A 24,025-nucleotide genomic window follows, 5' to 3' on the forward strand; every position below is an offset into this window, starting at 1 on the left:
TCTGAAGTATAGGACATGCTTAATAGTTAGGCTACACATATCCTAACAATCTCCCACTTGGAGACTAACTATCAACCTCTTTCAGCTCTCTCTGTGGCAACGGCCTCCGTATCATCAAGTGCTGAGGCCAACTGAAGTTGAGCACAACTTCAGTTTCTCTGTAGTGACAACCTTAGTAAGCATATCAGCTGGGTTCTTGCTTCCTTGAATCTTCACAAGTTCCAACATGTCCTCGTCCAACGCTGATCTTATGAAGTGGTAGCGGACCTGTATGTGTTTGGTCCTTGCATGAAAAGCGGGATTCTTTGCCAAATAAATTGCGCTCTGGCTATCACAATGTAAGACACTCTTCTCACTCTTCTGTCTCAGCTCCTCCAAGAAACCCTGCAACCATATCATCTCCTTGCTTGCCTCTGTCACCGCAACATATTCAGCCTCTGTCGTTGATAAAGCAACGATTTTCTGCAACTGAGAAATCCAACTAATAGCTGTAGAGCCCAAAGTGAATACATATCCTGTAGTGCTCCTTCTCTGGTCTATCTCACCAGCATAGTCTGCATCAACAAAACCCCGCTGGACTGACTTGCCTCTTCTGAAGCATAAACAATCTTCTATTGTACCTCGTAGGTGTCTCAGAATCCACTTTACTGCTTTCCAGTGCTGCTCTCCTGGATCTGACATGAATCTGCTCACAGCTCTCACTGCATGGGCAATGTCGGGTCTCGTGCATACCATGGCGTACATAAGGCTTCCAATGGCTGAAGCATATGGAACCTTAGCCATGTATTCTTTCTCTTCATCAGTCTCAGGACACTGTTCCTTAGTCAATTTGAAATGACTAGCTAATGGTGTGCTAACGGCCTTAGCACCGCTCATCCCGAATCTCTCAAGCACACGTCTAATGTACTCGGCCTAAGATAGCCGCAGTGTGCCCAAGAGTTTATCTCTACTGATCTTCATTCCCAATATCTGCTTCGCTGCGCCTAGATCCTTCATGTCGAACTCACTCGACAGTTGCTTCTTCAGCTTCTTGATCTCTGTCATATCTGAACCGGTTACAAGCATGTCGTCGACATATAGGAGCAGGATGATGTAACTTTTGTCAAACTCTTTGACGAAACAGCAATGATCAACATTGCACCTGGAGTAACCGTTCCTGTGCATGAATCCATCGAACTTTTTGTACCATTGCCTTGGAGCTTGTTTTAGGTCGTACAAGCTCTTCTTCAATCTGCATATCATCTTCTCTTTTCCCTTCTGAGTAAACCCCTCTGGCTGCTGTATATATATCTCTTCCTCTAGGTCACCGTGGAGGAAAGATGTCTTTACATCTAGCTGCTCGAGATGTAGATCTTTAGCTGCAACAATACTCAGGACTGTTCTGATGGTAGTTAGTTTGACTACTGGGGAGAAGATCTCTGTGTAATCAACTCATTCTCTCTGCTGAAATCCTTTAACCACCAATATGGCCTTGTATCTCTTGGAACCATCATGTTCCTCTTTGATTCTGTACACCTATTTATTGCTCAAGGCTTTTTTTCCCGTTGGTAGCTTCGCAAGTTCCCATGTCTTGTTGGTGTTCAAGGATTTTATTTCATCTTTCATAGCAAGCTCCCACTTGCTCGGTAGCTTCGCAAGTTCCCATGTCTTGTTGGTGTTCAAGGATTTTATTTCATCTTTCATGGCGAGCTCCCACTTGCTCGCATCATCCACTCGAAGGGCCTCATCATAATTTTCTGGCTCTCCACCATCACTCAACAACAGGTAGTTGAGATGAGCTCTGGACTGTAGTGATGGGTACTTCGGATTAGGCTTGGGGACTCTAGCTGACTGCCTCAACTCTCTGACGGGCGAAACAGGCTCTCCATCTTCATCTGCCCCCTCTGAAGTAGTCTCATACATCAACTCTTCTTCTTCATCAGAACTAGCTTCGGGATTGCCTCCATCTGAGGCATCATCTGACTCGAAGTATGTGGGATCACGCTGTGTCGAACTAGTGGACTGAATAACATCACGGTCTTTGTAGAGGACTGTTTCATTAAAGACCACATCCCTGCTTCTGATGATTTTCTTGTTCTGCTCATCCCAGAACTTGTAGCCAAACTCATCACCGCCATAGCCAACAAAGAAATATTTCAGAGACTTAGGATCAAGTTTGTTTCTTGCATGATCACTCAGATGAACATAAGAAACACAACAAAATACTCTCAGGTGAGAAAGGTTTATCTGCTTTCCACTCCATACTTCTTCAGGTATTTTGTGCTCCAAAGGCACTAATGGTCCCCGGTTGATCAAGTAGGCAGCTGTGTTGACTGCTTCTGCCCAGAATTGCTTTTGAAAACCTGTTTGTAACCGCATACTTCTGGCTCTCTCAGTCAAAGTTCTGTTCATGCGTTCTGCTACGCCATTGTGCTGGGGTGTACCTGGCACTGTCCTCTCTAATCTAATGTCGCTGTCATAACAGAACTTCTTGAACTCTGAGTCTTCATACTTGTCGCCGTTGTCAGAACGAAGCTTCTTTATCTTCAAACCGGTCTCGTTCTCAACCATAGCCTTCCATCTCTTGAAGACTTCAAACACTTCTGATTTGTGTTTCATGAAATAGACCCAAGTCTTCCTCGAGTGATCATCTATGAAGGTCATAAAGTATAACCTTCCGCCGGTGGATGGTACTGATGCTGGACCCCACACGTCTGTGTGAACTAACTCAAGCTTCTCTTCTTTAGGGGTTTTGCCAACCCTTTTGAAACTTATTCTCTTTTGTTTCCCAAGAATGCAGCTTTCACATAGATCAATATCAGCCGATCTCAAACCTGGTAACTTCCCATTCGATTGCATAACCTTTAGGCCTTTGCTACTCATGTGACCTAGCCTCTGGTGCCATAAATTTGGGTCTTCCTTACTTTCAGCCACTGCAATGGAACCTCGTGCATCTATCGTCATGTAGAGAGATCCCGTCTTCGTACCACGGGCAACAACCATGGATCCCTTTGTAACCTTCCACGTATCACATGCGAAGGTTGTTACATATCCCTCTTTCGCCAATTGTCCTATGGAAATCAGATTTTTTCTCAAGCTAGGAACATGTCTCACATCGCTCAGCTTCCATGTAGACCCATTGAGCTTGATTTGCACGACTCCTTTGCCAACTATATCACATGGCTGATCATCATCAAGATAGACTTTTCCTAGGTTTCCTGAAACATAGTTCTCAAATAAATCTATATTTGAGGTAGCATGAAACGAAGCTCCTGAATCCAGCACCCACGATTCAGTTTTGCTCTCCAACGAACAGATTAGGGCATCATCTGATTCTCCTGAGGCCACGTTCGCTTCAGTCTTGTTCTCCTTGTCCTTCTTGGGTTCTCAGCACTGATTCTCATAGTGGCCAAACTTGCCACAATTCCAGCAATCGATCTCCTTCTTAACCTTGCGGTTCCTGGACTTTGACCTTCCGTTCCTCGAGTTAGGTCTTCCACGGCTATTTCATCTGTTTCTGTTTCTTCCTCTGCTCTCAAGATTCAACGCCGACCCTGAATTAGAAATCCCTTCCTCTTGCCTTCTAATCTCCTCAGTCATAACCATGTCCACCACCTCTGAAAACTTCAGTTTTGATTTGCCACATGATCCGCTAATCGAGATAACGGTACCCTTCCAACTGTCGGGTAATTGACCAAGTATCAAGAGGGTTTGGATTTCATCGTCAAACTGAATATTGACCGAGTTTAATTGATCCGTGATCTCGTTAAACTCATTCAGGTGTTCCTTGAATTTCTGGCTCTCGGACATCCTCAAATTAAACAACTTTTTAATGAGATGTACCTTATTCGCCGCAGAGGGCTGCTCATACATACGGGACAACGCCGCCATGAGATCCGCCGTCGTATTCTGATTCTTGATGTTGAACGCTACTGATTTAGACAAGATCAACATGATTGCTCCAAGGGCCTTTCGATCCAATAGCTTCCAATCCGCATCCTTCATATCCGTCGGCTTCTCTCCCAATGGTAGGTATAAATCCTTCTGATAGAGGTAGTCCTCCATCTGCATCTTCCAGAACCCGAAGTTTGTTCCATCAAACTTCTCAATCTTGGATGTTTCCTTCTCAGATCCCATTGTCTCTGACCTCAAATCGCTCGCGCCGAACCTGGTCGCTCTGATACCACTTGTTGGGGATGCACAACCTCCCTGATGCGATTTGGAAATAGAGATTTAGGAGAGAAGAGAGAGAATCAAACAATCTCAAACACACAAGATTTACGTGGTTCGCTTCTCAATGTGAGAAACTACGTCCACGGCCGCCGCAAGAGAAAAATTCACTATTTTTCATCTTAATACAACATGCCCTAATCAACCTTTTATAGACTTAAGGGTTTAACAAGTAAAAAAAGGAAACAGATCAAAACAGGTTAAAAAACAAATCTGGGCCAAAACCCGACTCCGGTCGACCGCAGCGAGTTTCTGGCCTGTGCACCCAGCTGTGCACATATGCTCGGTCGACCGCGATGCAGAAAAGTTCCTCCTTCGTCGTTTTGCTTGAACTTCGCCATCGTCGATCATGTTCCTCTTGTTCCAACTTTGTTCCTCTTCTCTTCTGAAGTATAGGGCATGCTTGATAGTTAGGCTACACATATCCTAACAAAGAGTTCGTAGAGCTCTTCATCCAACCCATGAGGATCGACATGATGATCACGAGTAGATGGCGTGCGAGGTGAGGGAATATGTACGCCGATGAAGACGAGATAGATCTAGCTCTCATGACAATGAAGCTGGTCCATATGAGCCCCGCATGCAACCGAAGAGATCAAGTTGAAGGAGGACACCGACGATCGGAGCGGGTACAAAGAGACAAACAATATGGGAAGGGCAGACTTTTATGTTGTATGTGATAGTTTATTAGTTTTTATGCTTAGACTCTATTTGTAACTGCAAATACTTGATAAATCTGATTTATTAGGAGTATTTTAGCGTATGGATATGTATACGAGCTATCTACTGTGTTGTGATGCTGTGAATTAATTAAATGTATTTTAATTTATGTTTATTTCTTAATATTTATAACTTATATAACGATTATACCGTTTAGCAATGTATATGAGGCGGATTTTATATTTTTTGTGCATGTTTAGCAACATATATGAGGTATATATTCATGCAAGTATGATCTATACATGTTTTGTGCATGTTTGGATTTGTTGAGCAGCAAAGACGAAGTATCTGTCTAATGCACGAGATTACTAGTTCTGTGCGTTTTCTGAAACCTGTTCAGAAAACCCACAGGACTAGTAGTCTCGTGTGTTGTCTGAAAACTGTTCAGAGAAGCCACAGGACTAGTAGTCCCATGGGTTTTTTTAGTCTTGTTTAGTGGTTGATTAGCAGCCACTACATATACGGTACTAGTACTAGTCCCGTGTGACTAATACTAGTCCCCTATGTTTCGAAAACCACATTTAGCAAAACCGATCTCTTTTTGGCCAGCTTTGATGAGCTGGCCAAAAAGAGGTTGGTTTTGCTAAATATTTAAAACCCCTTGTATAATTTTACCCACATTTGTAAAAATTTTGTAATGCTGTTTGGGGTTTTCTCATAGAATCTTAAGATTTAACATATGCCACTTTTGCTAAATATTTAGCAAAACCTTGCTAAATATTTAGCAAAAGTGGGATATGTTAAATCTTAAGATTCTATGAGAAAACCCCAAACAGCATTACAAATTTTTCACAAAGGTGGGTAAAATTATACAATGGGTTATTTTTGCTAGTGAAAGTTGTGTTTCACACTTTTAGGAGAGTTTTCTGACAAATCTTATAAGTTAAAGGGGATCTTCAATAACCCCTACACTTAAGGGGTTTTTCTGATATTTTGAAAGTTACAGGGGCTAACCAATAATCACCTGAAGTTAAGAGGGTAAATGTTTCTCGTGATCTCTGACACCAGCAGAGGTCCCAAAAAAAAAAAAAAGTAGTAACTGAGGTGAGCTCTTGCCTCTTACTCATAAGCGTGACATGAGATTTATTTAATCAATGCGCACAATCGAAGGGGGACAGTAATCATGTGAAACTGATGACAACTTTCGTTCAGAAGAATGATGAACTCTGATATTTCTCCACAAAGACTTTCTCTTGTTTTCCTTTTCTCGTTAGTTTTATACACAGCTCCCGTATTATAGCTCATCATTCACGGGCCACCCTGAATCAAGATGAGACCGCCCCCCCCCCCCCCCCCCCGTTATCTGAACTTGCCACTGGACGCCAATAACTACAGTACAACGAGATAACTCTCAGAATGGAGTGTTTTGAGGTTTTCCAGGGGAGCCCTGTCTCATGTTTAGTTGCGACCTGAACAGAGATGGCAGCAGCAAAGTCTATCCAAAATGCTAGACAAGAACCAGGCCCCTCGCTCCAAACTCAGTTGTGTTGCCAGAAACCAAATATTTACTTGCTGCTCAGGCTACCACTACTTTCTACCTCCACATGCGAAAATTGTTTGTCGTCATATCTTTTTCTTCTAAGAGCAATGTAATACATACTGTGAAGCCAGAAAATTCTCTATAGAATTCTCACACGCGGCTTCAACGAATAAATTCAAATAATATACCACTGAAACAGCTCAATAAGTATGAGAAAAAATATGTTAGCACATTGGCTAAAAGCTTCGAGAAGAAGCAGTCTCTGGTATGTCATTTTGAACTGATGCTGGCTGTCACAAAAGAGCAATTTGCTGAGTGAGTTTCTTTCACCGCTGCAGAGCTCACTCACATCCATCGCTTTGTGGCCTTGGCTGCAGAGGAATGTACAGGCGGTGGACTTTTTGTCCTCGCATTTTGAATGTCTGTCGAATCTGCAATCAAACATTCTTAAGCACAGAATTTCAAGAAATCATGGATATCAGTAGAAAGTTGTATCTGCAATCAAGCCATTGTTTAGCATCACTTCCCAGAAAAAATGGATTTCAAACCAAATGCATTTCATATAGATTTACAAACCATTGTTCTGCATGATGATGTTGATCTTCATATTGTAAGCACAATGAGTTATTATATATCCTTGTTATAGACAGATGGAAATATGTAGCAATGTAAGGACTACAGAAACTAGTAGCATCTATGCAAAAATTCTTACATGTGTCTGTTCCACCAAGAGAGGATCGCCTTGAGACGCTCATATTGGTCAATGACTGCCTCCTCCGCGACCTTGCATCAGCTGTAATTGGTGATTTTATAACAATGGTAGCATTGTTTCTCCCAAATTTCGTGGATGGTGTTACCTCTAATGGAAGTGGGTTAGGCCTGCACATTTTTTAGAAAACAAAATTACTAGAAAGTGAAAGGACAGAAAACACTAAGTAATAACAACACAACTGATATAATGATGTGTGCACGTGATGTGTGCACGCGCATGTGTGTGTATGCACACAAGTATGCTTAACAAAAATATCATTAGACAAAATGACCTTTTACCTTCTTTCTGAGCCATTTATGAACTTCCCTATAGTCTGTAAGGATTTTCTTATGTGGGATCCTTTACTACTGCTTGCATTAGGATTGAAGCTCCTTGTCCTATACTTATTATTAGTTTCTGGTGTCACAACTACTTCTTCCACTTTTCTTGAAAAATCAGGAGTAGGCTGTTGGAGAAGCATTGTATTGTATGTGCTCTCAGCATTCTGTAGCAGCTGACTCTGACTTGAAGAATAACAGCTTAAAGGAGATACATAACACAAGTCCTCTGCTGGAAATACTTTACTGTTAGTCTCACTACTTGAGCTTACTTTCGCGTCAGCGCCATCTTCCCGGGATAATAATTCAGGATAAAAGATGTTCTCTTTTCGCAGCCCTGCAGTATCTGGTGTATGAAGCTGCAACTAGAGAAGTAACTGATTTAGATGCAACATCCTCAAGGAAATGGGTAGTTGCGAATCACAAACTGAATCATTATAACTTACATTTGAAGCTGAGATGGTAGATTCTGGCTGGTTTTTTCCATGCAGGGAACCTTCTAAACTCAATCTCCGAGAGCGAATGGGGCCATTCTCTGCACCCAACTTTGGTCTCGGAAGAGGGGACTTCAATGACTTTTTATCATCAAGAGTAGCTGCTATTGCTGACTTCCTCACAACAGAATTCTCAATGCTTAACTTTCGTGAACGTGGAGGAGTGATCTCAGTAGTGTGCTTTGATCTTTCTCCTTCTTTGCATGCAATTGCCTTCTTGAGATTATCTATCTGCATGTATACTGGAATGTCAGATGAGACTAAAGGAAAAGGGAGAATGCCAGCTTACTAGGAAAGACAGGCTAACAAATATTAGTCTCAAAGCTATGTTGCATGGGTACGGATGTCAGTACGGATACGAGACATGGCAAATTTGTAAAAGACAGGGTATGGGGACACAACTATATAAATATTTATATACACATATTATATATTTGAATTAATAATTTATATGAGAACAAGGATGAGAATTAAAAGTACTAGTTTCATATTTATTTTATTATGCGGATTTAAATTGGAAAAGCACTCATTTTTAAACTAAACATCCAAACGAATCTTCAAAAACATAATCAGAATCTGACCTATGTCCAATGAGTTTCAAGAAGTGGGAGTGAAGTGTAGGATATATGTCCAAAAAAAGTGTATGACAAGTGTTTTAAATAAAAACATGTATTGTATAATTGAATACATGCCTAAATAAATGTATGTATTTGTGCAAGGAGTGTCCAAGGAGGTTGAGTACAGGTATGGATACTTGTCGGGTATGGGTACGGCTTCATATTACAAGTGTTAGCAGCAGGTGCCTAATAAAGCCCAGCCCAGCCAAAACTTTTGACAAATGAAAAGAAAACAAAAAGGGTGGGTCCCACAGCATAGTAAAGTATTATTATTTTATTATGCATAGTATTTTTTCAAAAACTATAAATAGGCTCCAAATCCTTAAGGAAAATCTCATCCCAGAAATAACTTCTCATATAGAAGAGTGAGAGAGAAAAAATAGAGAGAGAGTATCTCCTTGTAAATAGAGATTGTAACTCCAGAGTTTTCTTCTCATACTAGACTCTTCTATCCTTGCCCGTGAACGTAGGCAATCAAGTGCCGAACCATGTAAATCTGTGTGTCTATCATTTTATCTCTATTTTTGCTTTATTATTGCTACGACCTTGCTCTATTGGGTCCCGGGTTTATCCCAACAAGTGGTATCAGAGCCAACTTAGGGTGCTTGTATATATCTACTTATCATATGCTCTGTGGCTGCCACCAAATATGGATTCTCCACATCAAAAAATAAGTTAGGTTATCATTTACCCTTTGAAGATGATGGATACTATTCATGAGTACGGTACTGTTCATAAATACGGTACTATTCACAAGTACGATACTATTCATAGATAATGTTACTGTTCATAAATATAGTTACTATTTACATAAGATAGTAAAAAGTTACTGTTCGTGGTAGAAGCAATGACGATGATCAAGTGGAGCGATATCATGCTAGATTGGTGGTAAAAATATATGCTCAGAAAGAATGTATTAACTTTAATGGAATATTTTCTCCTATAGTTTGACTTACAATAGTCCGAATAGTCCTGACTATGAGCGCTATATTTGACTTACATCTAGAACAACTAGATGTGAAAACAACATTTCATCATGAAGATCTTGAAGAAAAAATTTGCATGCTCTAACCAGAAGGTTTTGAAGAAAAAGGAAAAAAGAACTTGATTTGCAGATTGAACAAGTCTCTGTACGGTCTAAAGTAGGTGCCGAGATGTTGGTATAAGAGATTTGATTCACTCATCATGAGCCTTGGATACAACAGGCTTAATTCAGACCATTGTGTATATTTCAAGAGGTTTGGTGAAAATAACTTTGTTATTTTATTATTGTATGTTGACGACATGTTGGTTGCAATATTTCAAGAGGTTTGGTGAAAATAACTTTGTTATTTTATTATTGTATGTTGACGACATGTTGGTTGCAGGCCCCAACAAAGATCGTATCAAATAACTTTGTTATTTTATTATTGTATGTTGACGACATGTTGGTTGCAGGCCCCAACAAAGATCGTATCAAAGAATTAAACGCTCAGTTGGCTACAGAATTTGAAATGAAGGATTTAAGATCTGCAAACAAGATTCTAGGGATGCAAATTTATCCATATAGAGTTAATAGGAAGATTTGGCTTTCCCAGAAGAACTATTTGAACAAAATCTTACGACGCTTTAACATGTAAGATTGTAAGTCAATTTCTACCCCACTTCCTGTTAATTTCAAGTTATCCTCCAGTATGAATCCTAGCAGTGAAAAAGAAGGGATGAAGATGTCTCGAGTACTGTATGCATCAGTAGTGGAAAGCTTAATGTTTGCTATGATTTGTACAAGACCAAACATTACACAAACAGTGGGAGTGGTTAGTCGATACATGACAAATCCTGATAAAGAGCATTGGAATACTGTAAAGAGGGTTCTACGATACATTCAAGGAACCTCAAATGTTGCATTATGTTATAGGGATCTGATTTTATTTTCAGTGGATATGTTGATTCTGATTATGCAAGTGATCGTGATAATAGCAAATTCACCACATGCTATGTGTTTGCATTTGTTGGCGGAGCTGTAAGCTGGGTTTAAAACTACAGTCAGTTGTGGTTACTTCAACAACAGAAGCAGAATATGTAGCAGCTACACAAACTAGTAAAGATGCGATGTGGTTAAAGATGGTGCTGGAGGAACTCAGCCATGAACAAAAGAAGATATCTTTATTTTGTGACAGTCAGAGTGCTTTGCATTTGGCAAGAAATCCAGCCTTAAAAGAAGATATCTTTATTTTGTGACAGTCAGAGTGCTTTGCATTTGGCAAGAAATCCAGCCTTTCATTCAAAGACCAAGTTTATTTTGTGACAGTCAGAGTGCTTTGCATTTGGCAAGAAATCCAGCCTTTCATTCAAAGACCAAACATATTCGAGTTCAGTACCACTTCGTTCGTGAGAAAGTGAAAGAAGGAACAGTGAATATGCAGAAATTTAACACCAAAGACGGATATCAAATTTTTTAACAAAAGCAGTCCATACCGACAAATTTATTTGGTGTCGATCCTCCTGTGGTCTGTCGGAGACGTAAGCAACATGAAGATCGCAAGATAGCAAGAATGATGTGAAGATATGATTGATACTCAATCAAATCTTCAAGTGAGAGTTGTCAGCAGTAGGTGAGCTCAGCCAAAACTTTTGACAAATGAAAAGAAAACAAAAAGGCGGGCCCCACAACATAGTAAAATATTATTATTTTAGTATGCATAGTGTTTTTTTCAAAAACTATAAATAGGCTCCAAATCGTTAAGGAAAATCTCATCCCCAAAACAACTCCTCATATAGAAGAATGAGAGAGAAAAATAGAGAGAGAGTATCTCCTTGTAAAGAGAGATTGTAACTCCAGAGTTTTCTCCTCATAGTGGATTTTTCTATCCTTGCCCGTGGACGTAGGCAATCAAGTGTTGTACCACGTAAATATGTGTGTATATTATCTTTATTTTTGCTCTACTACTGCTGCGACCTGCTCTATTGGGCCCCGGGTTTGTCCTAATAATAAGTACCTAAGTAACATAGTCTCATAGAGAAAAGTGTTGAAATTCTCCGAGTAAAATGACATGCAATATAAGATCTTAAATGAAAGATCCCCCCCCCACACACACCCCAAATGATCTGGGTTCAGTGAAGAAGGAAAACAAACCATGCACCTCTACATGCAAGCCCGACCTTGACAAAGATAGGTATCCAAACTATACTCTTAAAAGAATTAATTGCTCAATCAAATATTTTAATGATGCACTTTTCAAAATGATTTGTTCACTCTAAGAAAATAACCCGGTTGCATATTTTCATTACCCTTTATAATAATTAAAGTCGAGCACTTGTGCAGTGTCTAACATCATATCACATGAAGATGTAGATGAAATATGTTTGAAATATCCAAGTTTACATATTTAAAAATAAACAATAACAAGAAAGTCACCTCTTCTTTCAGCTTCCGGATCTCACTGTTTTCTTTGTTTACATGAGCAGCACCAAGCTCAACAGTAGAGACCCTCTGGGCAAATTTCAAAGTGCTAATTGTTTCCCCATAAAAATCTGCTTCAGGGCTCACATGTGCAAACATTAACATTTTTGCATGCCCACCTATAAACAACATTTAAAAAAATTGGTAATTACAATTAACAAAAGTAATTCATTTCCCCAAGTAATACTCAAAAGAATGATTTTGAAACTAAAATACCTAAAGAGTTTTGGAGCAATTGTGTAAGCTTGCTATTTCTGTAAGGAATATGAGAATTCTTTTGAGCCAAAGCTGCAATTACGTCTCCCAGACATGCAAGTGATTTATTGATATGTTGTGCCTCCTTCAACCTATCACCTGTAACTTCTGATTTGTCTACCCTCTCACTGCCAGCAAGGTCGACTAAATGCAAGCAGCTTTTAAGCATGCTTCCTGATGCATCTTTGCCATGCACATGTACTGTAAGGACACTGCATAGAAAATGACAAGAGATACATTATGATCATGAATCACAGATAAGTGAATAACTTTTGCTATGTATGACAGATTACAAAGCTACCTGTGGGAGCGGCTACTTCTATTGTTCATAGCAGTAGAACTAAAAGCACGATTCTGCTCACCCAGTTTCATCAGATCAAGAACATCATTGGTTGTTTGTACACGGTGCATAGCAGCATCTGGAAGGCTCACTCCGCCATTCCCGGAATAATTTCTAATCTCTAATGTGGTTTTTCAGTTAAGAATCAACAGTCTACCATATGGGAAAATTTAAGTTACGGAACAAGAGACAAAAATTACATAAAGAAAGGATATTTTGTTGAACTAGTATCTTCACATAGAAGGTCCCTAACTTGTTCATTATAGATTTCCACCATTTGAACTTGAATCTCATACTTATTAATATCACTCCGGCTACAAGACAGCTCAAAGAGATCGTTAAGTGCCATATAATTGATCCCCATATCCTTAGCAGGTCCACTTGATGGGCCGCACTAACCAGAAAAAAAAGGTAAGTCAGTTACATTAATGTTTCCATTATTCCAACAAATAAAGGACGAGCGTTATATTACCATGGTATGTGTTTTCCCAGATCCTGTCTGGCCATAGGCGAATATGCAAACATTATAGCCATCCATGACAGATCTAACTAATGGCTGGGTATCCTTGTAAACCTCCTCTGTATAGTTTTACAAGTCATTGTTAGAAATAGATAAAATTTTAGTACGGAGATTTGCACATGAATTGTACACATATGCATGCATTTTATATACAAAATATTTGAAAGTACCTTGGGAAGCATTAGGGCCAAAAATTTTGTTAAACTGAAATGATTTACGGCTACTTTGTGGCTTAAGAGGATCAAGAATCATCATTGAGCCATCGTTTCCAATGTAATCGATGGAAGATTTAGCTTCGACGTGGAAGCTTGGTCTGATTCTGCAGAATACTCGAATATTACCTGCAGAATAAACACTGAGAATATTTTTCCTAGATAATTTTTTTCAAATAGCTCTCGTGAAGGGGGTAAAACAAAGAAAGAAAGAAAGAAACCTCTTAATTCTTGAAGTAAATTGTACAGATGCCTGTTTTCCTTCACAGCTTGATGGTACCCAACAGCAGCTGCAGAGAGTCCTTGAATTTGGCTTCCTACCAACAGAAATAGCATTTGTATATTATTTTCACTACATACACTAGAAAAAAATTGTACCTCAAGGTACTTCCAAGCTAATGGTTGTACAGTCTGTTTACACCCTTGGAAGCATGTTTTTTGAATTTACATAATACACCTAAATTCTAACCTATTCTTAAAGCTTAAAGATGGAAACCCTATTCTGCTACGACAGTTATCAATTTACTCTCATATCTCTGGTCATGTTATTCTTTCACGTACCTAATTGCACTAAATCATTTTGCAGTTGGGATTGTAAAGTACTGAAGTCCACCCTGGTACTTGACAATAAGGTCTTGAGTTCCTACAAAACAGAAAGGCCCCACAGTGGAGCAGTAGCAAGTCAATATAGAGTTGATTTAACAATAAAGGAATCTGGCATAAAAATTTCAAAATCAGAAGATAGGAAAAACGGAAATTCTGTTTACTTCAGTGACCTGAGTAATTGAAACAAGATACTAAAGAAGCAGACCGCAAAATATGCAGCTATGTAGCACGGATACGACACGAGGCATATCCTAAAAAATACATAGGATACGTATGTTCGACACGTGTGTCCGACACGGATACGACACGACACGGCTTCATGTTATGTGTGTCCGTGCTTCATAGATATGCAGACTTGCAAATCCATTAACCTATTTTGCGCAAAGAGTGAGTTTAGAAATAAGAAAAATAACTAGGCAAAAAATCTGATACATCAGTTTGAATTCATGCAAGTTCTTTCAGAGGCTGTTCTGTAAAAGAAGTCAAGTTCGGAAATTCAAAAGCATAACAATAATTTTTCCATAATTTTGCTAAAAACACTAAACTCTTGCACATATGAACTTTCTGTGAAAAACTGACAATGCTGGAAATGTTGTTGTAAGTGGTGCACAACTAAATTGCTGCAGAATATATGCACAATCTTATGTCTGAATCAACTTCAGTAAGTAAGGGTCTTTTTTTGCCAAATTGTACTGAAGATGTACTATAGAATTACCGAATGCAGTCATGTCTTGTATGGAATTATTATCAAATGAAGTAATAACGTGACATGTATCTGCAGAAGTCTCCTTCCATAGTTATATATAAGAAATATATTAGCGAGTCTCATAATTATTTGATAATAGTTCGTCCGAACATTCATAAATTTGAGAGCCAGAGGAGAGTTGAAAACATAGAATAGCCATTTACTTTTTTAGATAACTTGGACGTGGAAAGAAACAGGTATTGCATTGGTTTAGTAACCATATAAAGAATATGGTAATGAAGAAAAAAATGCCCTAATGATTTAGAACTTGGTATATATTTTTTGCAAAATGAATATGGTTGATAACTTTCACCCCATAACATATATTAATACTTAATTAAGTTAATAGCTCACCGTGAGTTCATTTTCCTGAGCCTTCAAAATATTCCTAGTGTTACGACTTTCCTTCAACAACTGCAAGTTACAGCAGAACAAAAGTTAAGTATCCAATTACAAGAGGAACTATTAAAGTTTTCCTTTGGAAAATGATTGGTAATTAGTTGGATACATTTATACATATATACCCACATAACATATAACAATATCATATGTACAACATGAGATTCGCAATAGCAACAATAAATTAATATAAAAAGTTCAGACCAAAACTATATACTCTAGACATAGCAAAAATATATTGTCGACATGAGTATCCAGGCGGCTTCCTTTTCCATAAGTTGTGATTATTGCTGTTGATTATCCAGACAATTAGTAATTTGCTTTTCCCTTATCATTGTGCACTTTCAACGACTTGTTCATCAATTGCTTCATGTTTTCTACTGAAATACATCTTTGGAATGTGAATTAATCGCATTGAATTCTACTGTACATTTAAAACATGTTAGGATTTAAAAAATATATTCCTCAATCCTCATCACAACTTTGCAGTTTTGGTGTAATGGTATCAGGGCAAGCCAGGTTCTCCCATTGGCCACGAATGTTAAATTAGATTTTAAAAAAAAGGTGACTCCGCTGCATGAGTCCAAGTTTCGACCCATACAAATGGTGCTCAACCTATGGGGGCATATTAGAATATGAAAATATATACCTCAACCATCACAACTTTGGATTCTAGGTGTAACAGTAGAGACTTTGACAAACCAAAAAGTGGTCTGTGATGTTGGAATTTACTTAACAAAATGGCAAACTGACTTAACCTTTACGGGGGGAAATGGTTAAAAGTAGGAGATTTATTATATCCGTATAAAGTGACAATTGATTATGCAAAATATTGCTTATATTTGTTATTTGTCTTGTACAATGGGAGATAGCGCCAAACATTAATGTTTGAGCTTATTGGAAGCTATCTTTGCACGTAGATTCTCAACAATTTTGCTTATATGTATGAAATGTAATTTTAAGTTTTATCTACCTAAGGCGTTACTATGATGTTTGCACTTATAAAACTAAATTTTTATATGTAATGCCAAGATCTATTCTCTCTGCATGTTGCACACCCAATATCTTTCAAGCTAACACTTTTTGTTGTCTCGTAATAACGTCTCACACCAACTATTTTTTTCTTCTTTTTCTTTTTCGTTTTTGGTGAGAACAGCATCTCACAATAAATTTATGATAAAGCCACCAGAACCCTACTTCCACCAATATTACTAAATTTTCAGGAAACAATCTCTCAGAAGGGAACCTCTAGAACATTTGCATGTCAAGAGTAATTTTGTTCACATAATAAAATAAATTAAGATTAAAACTCAACTATGAATTAGAGTATGTGATCAGAATAACATTGCAAGATCCGTATTGGGGATGTATCCAGCACCATATGGTAGACCATTTGTTTACTGACTTATTTCTAGTATCATCATTAGTTTCTTTCTTGATAATTCCACTCTCAGAGTCTGTTTGGTTGTTTTCTTGGAAAAAAAAGAAAAGGAAAATATTGGTGGAAACCATCAAATGGTTTCCTCCAATTTCCTCCACAAAACCCATGAAATGGGTATGCTTAATCATGGGTCACATCATCCAATGAGAGATTGCCACATCATCCCTTTTCTTGGTCCTTCTTTGTTCCAAGAAGTGAATCAAACAAAGAAAAAAGAAATTTATATAAGAAAATATGATGTGGACATCATATTTTTGAGTTTTCTTCCATTTTCGAGCAACCAAACAACTACTCGTAGCACATCACCTCTAGTTAAAATATTATCCACAAAAGCAGATGCCCTTCAACTATAAAACTTGGGTAATATAAAAGGCTAAACTACTATTTTAATTCTTACATAATCTTTCTAAAAGGGTAATATAAAAGTTGTATTTAGTAGATAGGCATAAAATTATTCAAAAGGTGTCAAGTGCGTAGCATGTGACAACTTAAAGTGGCTCCCATCAGTCGTAGCATTTAAATGGGACAAGTTCAATGAGAGGGTTTATATGATTTATAAAAAAAAATATTATTTTTTATTTTTTATTTCTTTATTTTTTGTGGGGTGGAGGGAGGTGTTGTGCAATCCCCCAAAGTTCAGGCAATTTAGTGAAATTTACGCCAAATATATAAGATGTAATTATATAGTCTGATAGAAGATGCATATCATTTATTGTAGAGACAAGTTCTGCTGCAGACACAAGGCACGAGACGGGAATTTTGTAAAAGTTAGACATTAGAACATGGTTATGTGAGTGCATCTCTTGCAAATGCAGATAAATGTATTAACTTTTTATATATATTTGTGAAATATGAGAAAGTGGCTTTTGGTAGAAAGTAATAAATATTCATTTTATACATGCTCTTAATAAATGTATTAAATTTTTACATATTTGTGAGTGTCGAACATAGATGGATATGCATGTTCATGTACAGATGAAAAAGGCCAACTGTTTGGTTGCCAGGAGCGTCCTTCATATCATAGGTTACTCTATGAATAGAAGTAAAACAAATCAGCTATCAAGTTGAATCCATGCTGATTCACTCATAAAATAGGAAAAAATATTTTAAGATCAACATTCCAAGTAAACAGATTAGAAGAAGATATAGGGATCCACTTGCCGCATGTTTGTAACTTGTTGTACATTTGGGCTAAAATAATCAATCAAATTTTCTCCAAATAGTGGCAGTGGTTTCAGAAATGTTTGATGGAATTGTCTGAGCAAGGTATACATTCTTAAATCAACTGTCAAATATAGCTTTCCTTTTCAGTATACACATTGCATTTAAATATTGAACAAGACAATATCCTGATATGTTATTATTTGAAAATATGTTCAGTTCTGATATTGTTTTTAAAACTTTTAAAAAAATCCAACTCTGATGCAAAGATTGAAAGATATAAGATATTGCATGCAGGCTTAATCTCAAGGAAGACGAGATATAACTCTATTACTTGCAAGGAAAGAGGAAGTTTTTTGGGCCTTTCAAAACAAATGCCAAACCCAGAAAGTATGTGATGAAAAAACTGCATGAACAGTCCTAATAAGAGCTGCAGCCACATAAATAAAGAAACATCTGTTCTGAGTCTTCTGACCAACATGCATATTTATCATTATGCTTGTATTGTGCTGGCAATCACATCACATGGAGGACTTTCACTTTGCAAACATTCAAGAACCATATAAAGTTCAGTGAAGAACGAGCTGAGTTATAAAACATCCTTTCTATAGAAGGCAAAAGAAAACCCATACCTTCTGATCCTGGATTCTATCTGAGTTATACATTTCCATCTTGCCTTCGATTTGCAGATCCTTAAGAACTGATCTCAACTACACTTGCATTACAGGAAACTCTGTTAGGAATTGTGGCTGAATATTTAGGTACCAAAACGTGAACCTTTCCAATAGAAACAATCAGATTACTTGATCTGCTTGGACTTTAACTACAATAAGCAGCATAGCATATTTAATAACTTAATCATGACTGTGGTTCACAGAAATGATAGAATGACATAATTTAGGTTTAAAAAAGTTATAAAATGAAAATAGGGTTAATTGCAAACAGACTGCCTTAGTATCACCCAATTGCGAAGAGACCCTGTGCAGTTCTTTTTGTTGTGAATAGACCCCCCGAGTGAACTCTTTTACTCTTAAAACCAATAAAAAGGTTTGGGAAGGCAGATGGACATTGCTGCCTTTTTTTTTTGAGTTTTAAAAGAGTCAACAAAGGTAACTAAAGGTGTGTGTATTTGCACTTGGGCCAATACTTCAGGGGGTCTATTCGCAACAAATAGGATTACAGGGGGCATTTTCACAATTGGATGCTACAACAAGGGGTCACAATTGGACGATACTACAGGGGATCTATTCGCAATGAACCCTAAAATGAAATAAGCTATCGGATGAACTAACTTTGATGTGTTAATGACGTCAATAATTCTCAGCATAATGTCCATATGAAGCTAACTTAATCATGACCGTAGTTCAGAGAAATTATAGAATGGCATAATTTAGGTTAAAAAAGTTATAAAATGAAATGAGCTATCATACAAATTAACTTCAACGTGTTCATATAATATCAATAATTCACTATTAGATTATTAGCCTAAGAAAATAATGTAAGAAGTGCTCGTCAAGATTATGTAGAAGTAGAAAAGCCAAAAGTAACTTTAAGAGGTAAAGGAATGCAAATTATGCATGAAAAAAAAAGTAAATACATCTTCTAAAGTATTAACAAACAAATTGATGTATTTCTCCATAACTAAAGCTAACAACTCTAGTACTTACTCAGGAGGCTTGTTTTCCCTAACATACTACTACAAGTGTGTCATCAAACCTGCAGTAGTAAATATGGCAAAAGGTTGGACCTTGGATCTATTCTGGAGAATCTAAGAACATGGCCTTACTTCCATTCATCTTACTTCCTTTCTCGTTCTTCTTTTGACTCCTTTTGAATTCACTCGGTTCTTTGTGAGCTATAAATGGTGTAAGATGCTAACAGGTCCAACAACCATTATTGTGTCCCAAACTTGGACTTGAAACATAACCTAGGAACCTACAGTGCCTATAGAATTTGTATCTGAACAACGCCTACCACATTATGTGAAGACGTAAGGCCAGCTAATCTTCCAATGCTATAAAACGTAAGTACAGTTCTTTTCTTTAGTTAATACTTACAAACTTAACACTTGCTCCCAGGTTTTTTTTCCCCCTACGACATTATCACAAGAGTATGCCATCAAATTCCTGGTAACATATGGAAAAGTGTTGAACCTTGGATGTTCTCCAGATTAGGTTAGAGCATCGCTTAATTCCCATTCAATCCCACTTTCTTTCTCATTCTTTAATAAGAAGGTTTGAGATTTAAAATTCTCAATTTTTAATACAAATTACAGATGGTCTAACATGGTAATAAGTCTACCATCCTACGTGCTTGCCAAACTTTAACTTGAAACATAAAAGGCTGTAGTCCTACCAAATCAGCATAGCAATATGTCTTATTATAATTCTAATTTATTATTTATGTGAGGGTAGAGACCTATGCGCTGCTATTAGTTGCAGCCAAATAAACAAAAAAAAAACACATGTTAATCAAGTACCACTGTTTCCCCTTATACATTACAATTCATATTTATAATGTATAAGGTTAAAAAGCATATACAACATACATCACAGAAGTTTCAAGAGCCCATATACCTCTTGCTCTTGCATGCAACCAGTGATTATTTTACTGAATAGCTTAGTTGAATCCTGAGCCAGAAAGACATAAAGAATAAAAACTTTAATAACTTGTACTTCAAAAAATGTAATGAAGGAAATTGGAAATTTAATAACACAACAAAGAGTTAATTACCGCTTTCCCCTGTCGCCATGACTCTAGAAGGTTTTGATCAATATTTTCCTTCGAATCATACACAAAATCAGATAACGTTCGCACAAGAGAACCCATTTTATCTACAGAGAAACATGAAAGATAAAAAGTTACAAAGAACTTGGAAGAACTAGCGCATTATGATGCTTATAATTCAGCAAAAAAGATCTGGTAAAACCTTCATTCTTTATATCATCATTTTGCACATTAAGCTGCTTTTCTGAATTTGTCGACAAGTCTAATCTTCTAACTGAAGCTCCCAAATTTACTGCATTCAACTGCATTCTATTTGTCTGTGGAATCATTGGAGATTTTGCATACTTCCAAGCCCCACAACCTCCTGTAGATTGCTTCCACTCATAATAAGCTTTTAATGCAAGGATGCAATCCACAATCTTGCCAGCCGATCCAGCCTCCAAGGTATCCTTTAACCAATCATGAAAACCTTTAAACTCAATGTGAACTCAAAGAAACAAATACAAACATAATCACTCACTAAATTCTTACTCTTTCAAGGTCTGAAGCCTCGAAGCTTGGCAGTTTCAACTCCTCAACTGCATCGAGAAAGTTACGAATGTTCTCAAAATACTGATAAGCCGGCAAAGGTTGGATCTCCATCGCGAGCCCAGCGCTTTGATTCATAACCACCTTGAACAAATTTGCAAAACATTAGAGAAATCTAACTTTAAGAAACAAAGAAGTTGATAATTTTTCCAGGGTAAAAACTTACAAGAAACCCCCTTCACTATAATACCCAGTTTCAGGAAAAAAACACCCTCATCTATTAAATTCAAGAAAAAACCCTAACTTTCAAAACTATCCTTCTTGTCCTAATTTAACATCTTCTATCATCTTTTCCATAGACCAGGAGAGCTACAACCATTACAAATGAGCACGACCTAATGAATATATGAGGGTGTTTCTTGTAATTTACTAAAAAAAATCGATTTTTACTCACCTTGGGCACAGCCCCTGGCTTTATCTTATTAATGGCATTGCAGAGAGTGATTCCGCTGCGCAAGCAAGTGATGAACTCTTTCTCCGACGGCTGCCGTGGCAATCCGAGGGGGCCAGCAATGCTCTCCAGCCACGCGGCGGCCTGGGATCGCCTGTGCGCTGCAGGAATCAAGAAGAAGGAAAGTAATCAACAAGGGGTTTTCGCGACCAAGATCGAAACTTTTCGGATAGGACTCACCGGCTTCTTCGGCTTTTCTTGAAGCGAGGCGAGTGTCACGAAACGAAACCCTCGGTTGCTCCTCCATTGACCTTGGTCTCGATCTTGATCCTGCTCCTCCTCGTTCTTGATTCTTTTAGGGAGAGAAAGAGCAGTTTGAGGATGGAGAGAGAGAGAGAGTGAGTGATAGGGTTTTTGGGGTGGCACGGAAATCGAACGTTATAAAATTGGAGAAAGAGCAGAGACCAGGTGAGTTTTTGAATTTGAACGTCTCAGTGCCGTTGGGGTTTGATCTCGATCGTTGATCTGTCTTTTAAAAGCATCGGCGATCATTTGTACTGTGAGGATGAATTGGGCAATTGCTAGTTCTACTAGGGGCTGTTTGGTTGGGTTTTTTTTTAGGGGGTGTTTGTTTTGATTTTTTTTTTTGGGATTTCAAAATGGGATTTGAAATCCATAAATGATGTGGCTTTTAGGATTTGAAATCCATAAAGGGGGTTGTGTTTGCTCCAACAATATTTTGGGATTTGGAATGCTAAAACTTGTAATATTTTGTTTGTTTCATCAATATTTTGGGATTTGGAATACTATAAATTATATATTATAATATTATATAAAATTTTAATAACATATATTATATAATATAATATATATATATATATAATATTATAGATATATTATATATTTTATATATAATATATAATATATATTGTAATATATAAATTATATATTATTTTATATAATTTATATAATTTATATTATATATATATATATATATATATTATATTATTTATATATATATTAAATTATATATATATATAGATGTATTATATTAAATATTATATTATTATAATATTATATATAATATATTAATCTTATATTAATCTTATATTATAAGCATTAATACATCAATATCCAACCCACATCCTCTCTCAAGTGTAGAATTTCACAAATGCCTAAATATAATAGTTTTTAATATTTTGGGATTTGATATCCCAAAATTGGTTTTGAAACAAACAAAGTTATCGATTTCTAAAACCTTATATCCCAAAAAAAAGATGGAAACAAGAGAGAGGATTTCACAAATCCTAATAAAATATTATTGTTTTATAATTTAGGGATTCAATATCCCAAAAAAAAAGTGAAACAAACAAAGTTATGGATTTTTAAAACCACAAAAAAGCACTTTTTACATCCCAAAACTATCATATCCCAAAAAAAAAAGCAAAACAAACACCCCCTTAAAGGAAAACTGCAATTATGGAACAAAAAACAGCTTTTAGGGCTTTTTTGGATTCCAAAAACTACGTTTGTTTCCCACTTTTTTAAGGAAAAGGTTTGCCAAAATACTGACAAAACAGTTATATTTTTTGGACACCCCATTTCTGCTATTTTTGAGTGGAATTGGGCTGGAAATCTGACACTCGCTTCCAGCTCAACATTTCCTTTTCTCTTCACGTGAAGAGCCCTGACCCGTTGTCGATACCCTCACCGCCTCATCTTGAGTTGCCTCTTCTCTTCTACCTTTCCCTCCTCCGTTTCGCGCCGATTCAAAAGAAAAATCAGGGAGCCGAGGCATCAATCGGCAGCAAATCGATCTAGAATGGTCGATTTGATCCCTGCAGGGTCACCTCGATGAAGCGTAGCCCTTGATTTCGAAAGGAATTTTCTGATGTTGGGGTTTTACAAGTCTACGATTTTCTGATGATGGGGGTTTTCATAGTGCATGTCGTCTTCGTTGATGGAGGTGATCTTCTCTGATTCGGGTATAGTCGAAACTCCTCCCTGATCTGAACTTCAGATCTGACGCCTTGATCTCTGGTTTAGGGGTTCAAGTTCCTTATTTGATCATCGGGGTCTACTCCACACCGATGATAAGGTACAGCCTTCACTGCGTTTTCTAATTTTTTTATTTTATACGATTTTAATAAATTGTCACTATTTACTTATTAATTGTAGGCAATTATAGAAGAGTCTGAGTTGTGGAATTGTGAGGAAAAACTGAGTAAATTTACGGCAAAGTTAAGGGTATATTTTGGCTGATTTTTTTAAATATACGCCAAATTAGGGTTTACTCCCCAAAATTTTTGTAATAGTCAATTTTGTTTTCTATACTTACATAATTTAGATGTTTAGATGTTTATCTTTACTTGGTGATGTCTTCTGTGTATATGAAGGCTAGCTCAAAATATTGGAACAATATGATTTTATTTAGAATATGAGATCGTGGTTGATAAGAAGAAATTATGTGTAGTTATATAATTTTTCTATATTGAATATCCGCTAAAAGTATTAGAATTAAAAATTCGATTCCATTATTTGTCTTTGTATAAGAATGTATTTTGCACTCATTGTAGATGGAAGATATTG

The 24,025-nt window shown here is 37.2% G+C and overlaps 1 protein-coding gene across 3 annotated transcripts; it reads right to left on the reverse strand.

Moving 5' to 3' along the window:
• On the reverse strand, positions 5,849-21,907 carry LOC109848126 (kinesin-like protein KIN-14A). Of its 3 annotated transcripts, none has more exons than XM_020417473.1 (20): positions 21,677-21,907; positions 21,440-21,597; positions 20,989-21,129; positions 20,660-20,906; positions 20,464-20,564; positions 20,307-20,360; positions 18,363-18,440; positions 15,084-15,143; positions 13,940-14,021; positions 13,600-13,695; positions 13,337-13,507; positions 13,119-13,225; positions 12,862-13,040; positions 12,608-12,772; positions 12,268-12,518; positions 12,007-12,170; positions 7,945-8,223; positions 7,460-7,863; positions 7,120-7,288; positions 5,849-6,185 (listed from the first exon to the last, which is right to left on the reverse strand). In XM_020417473.1, the coding sequence occupies exons 1-20, from the start codon at positions 21,741-21,743 to the stop codon at positions 6,174-6,176; spliced, it is 2,985 nt and encodes a 994-aa protein (XP_020273062.1). In that variant the 5' UTR covers positions 21,744-21,907; the 3' UTR covers positions 5,849-6,173. The 3 variants fall into 3 exon arrangements, with proteins under 3 accessions (XP_020273062.1, XP_020273060.1, XP_020273059.1); XM_020417471.1 differs by lacking the exon at positions 5,849-6,185 and adding an exon at positions 6,475-6,840 and having other exon boundaries at positions 7,122-7,288; positions 7,460-7,857; positions 21,677-21,906; XM_020417470.1 differs by lacking the exon at positions 5,849-6,185 and adding an exon at positions 6,475-6,840 and having other exon boundaries at positions 7,122-7,288; positions 21,677-21,905.

Source organism: Asparagus officinalis, chromosome 7, assembly GCF_001876935.1.
Source record: "Asparagus officinalis chromosome 7, Aspof.V1, whole genome shotgun sequence".
Lineage (NCBI taxonomy): Eukaryota > Viridiplantae > Streptophyta > Magnoliopsida > Asparagales > Asparagaceae > Asparagus > Asparagus officinalis.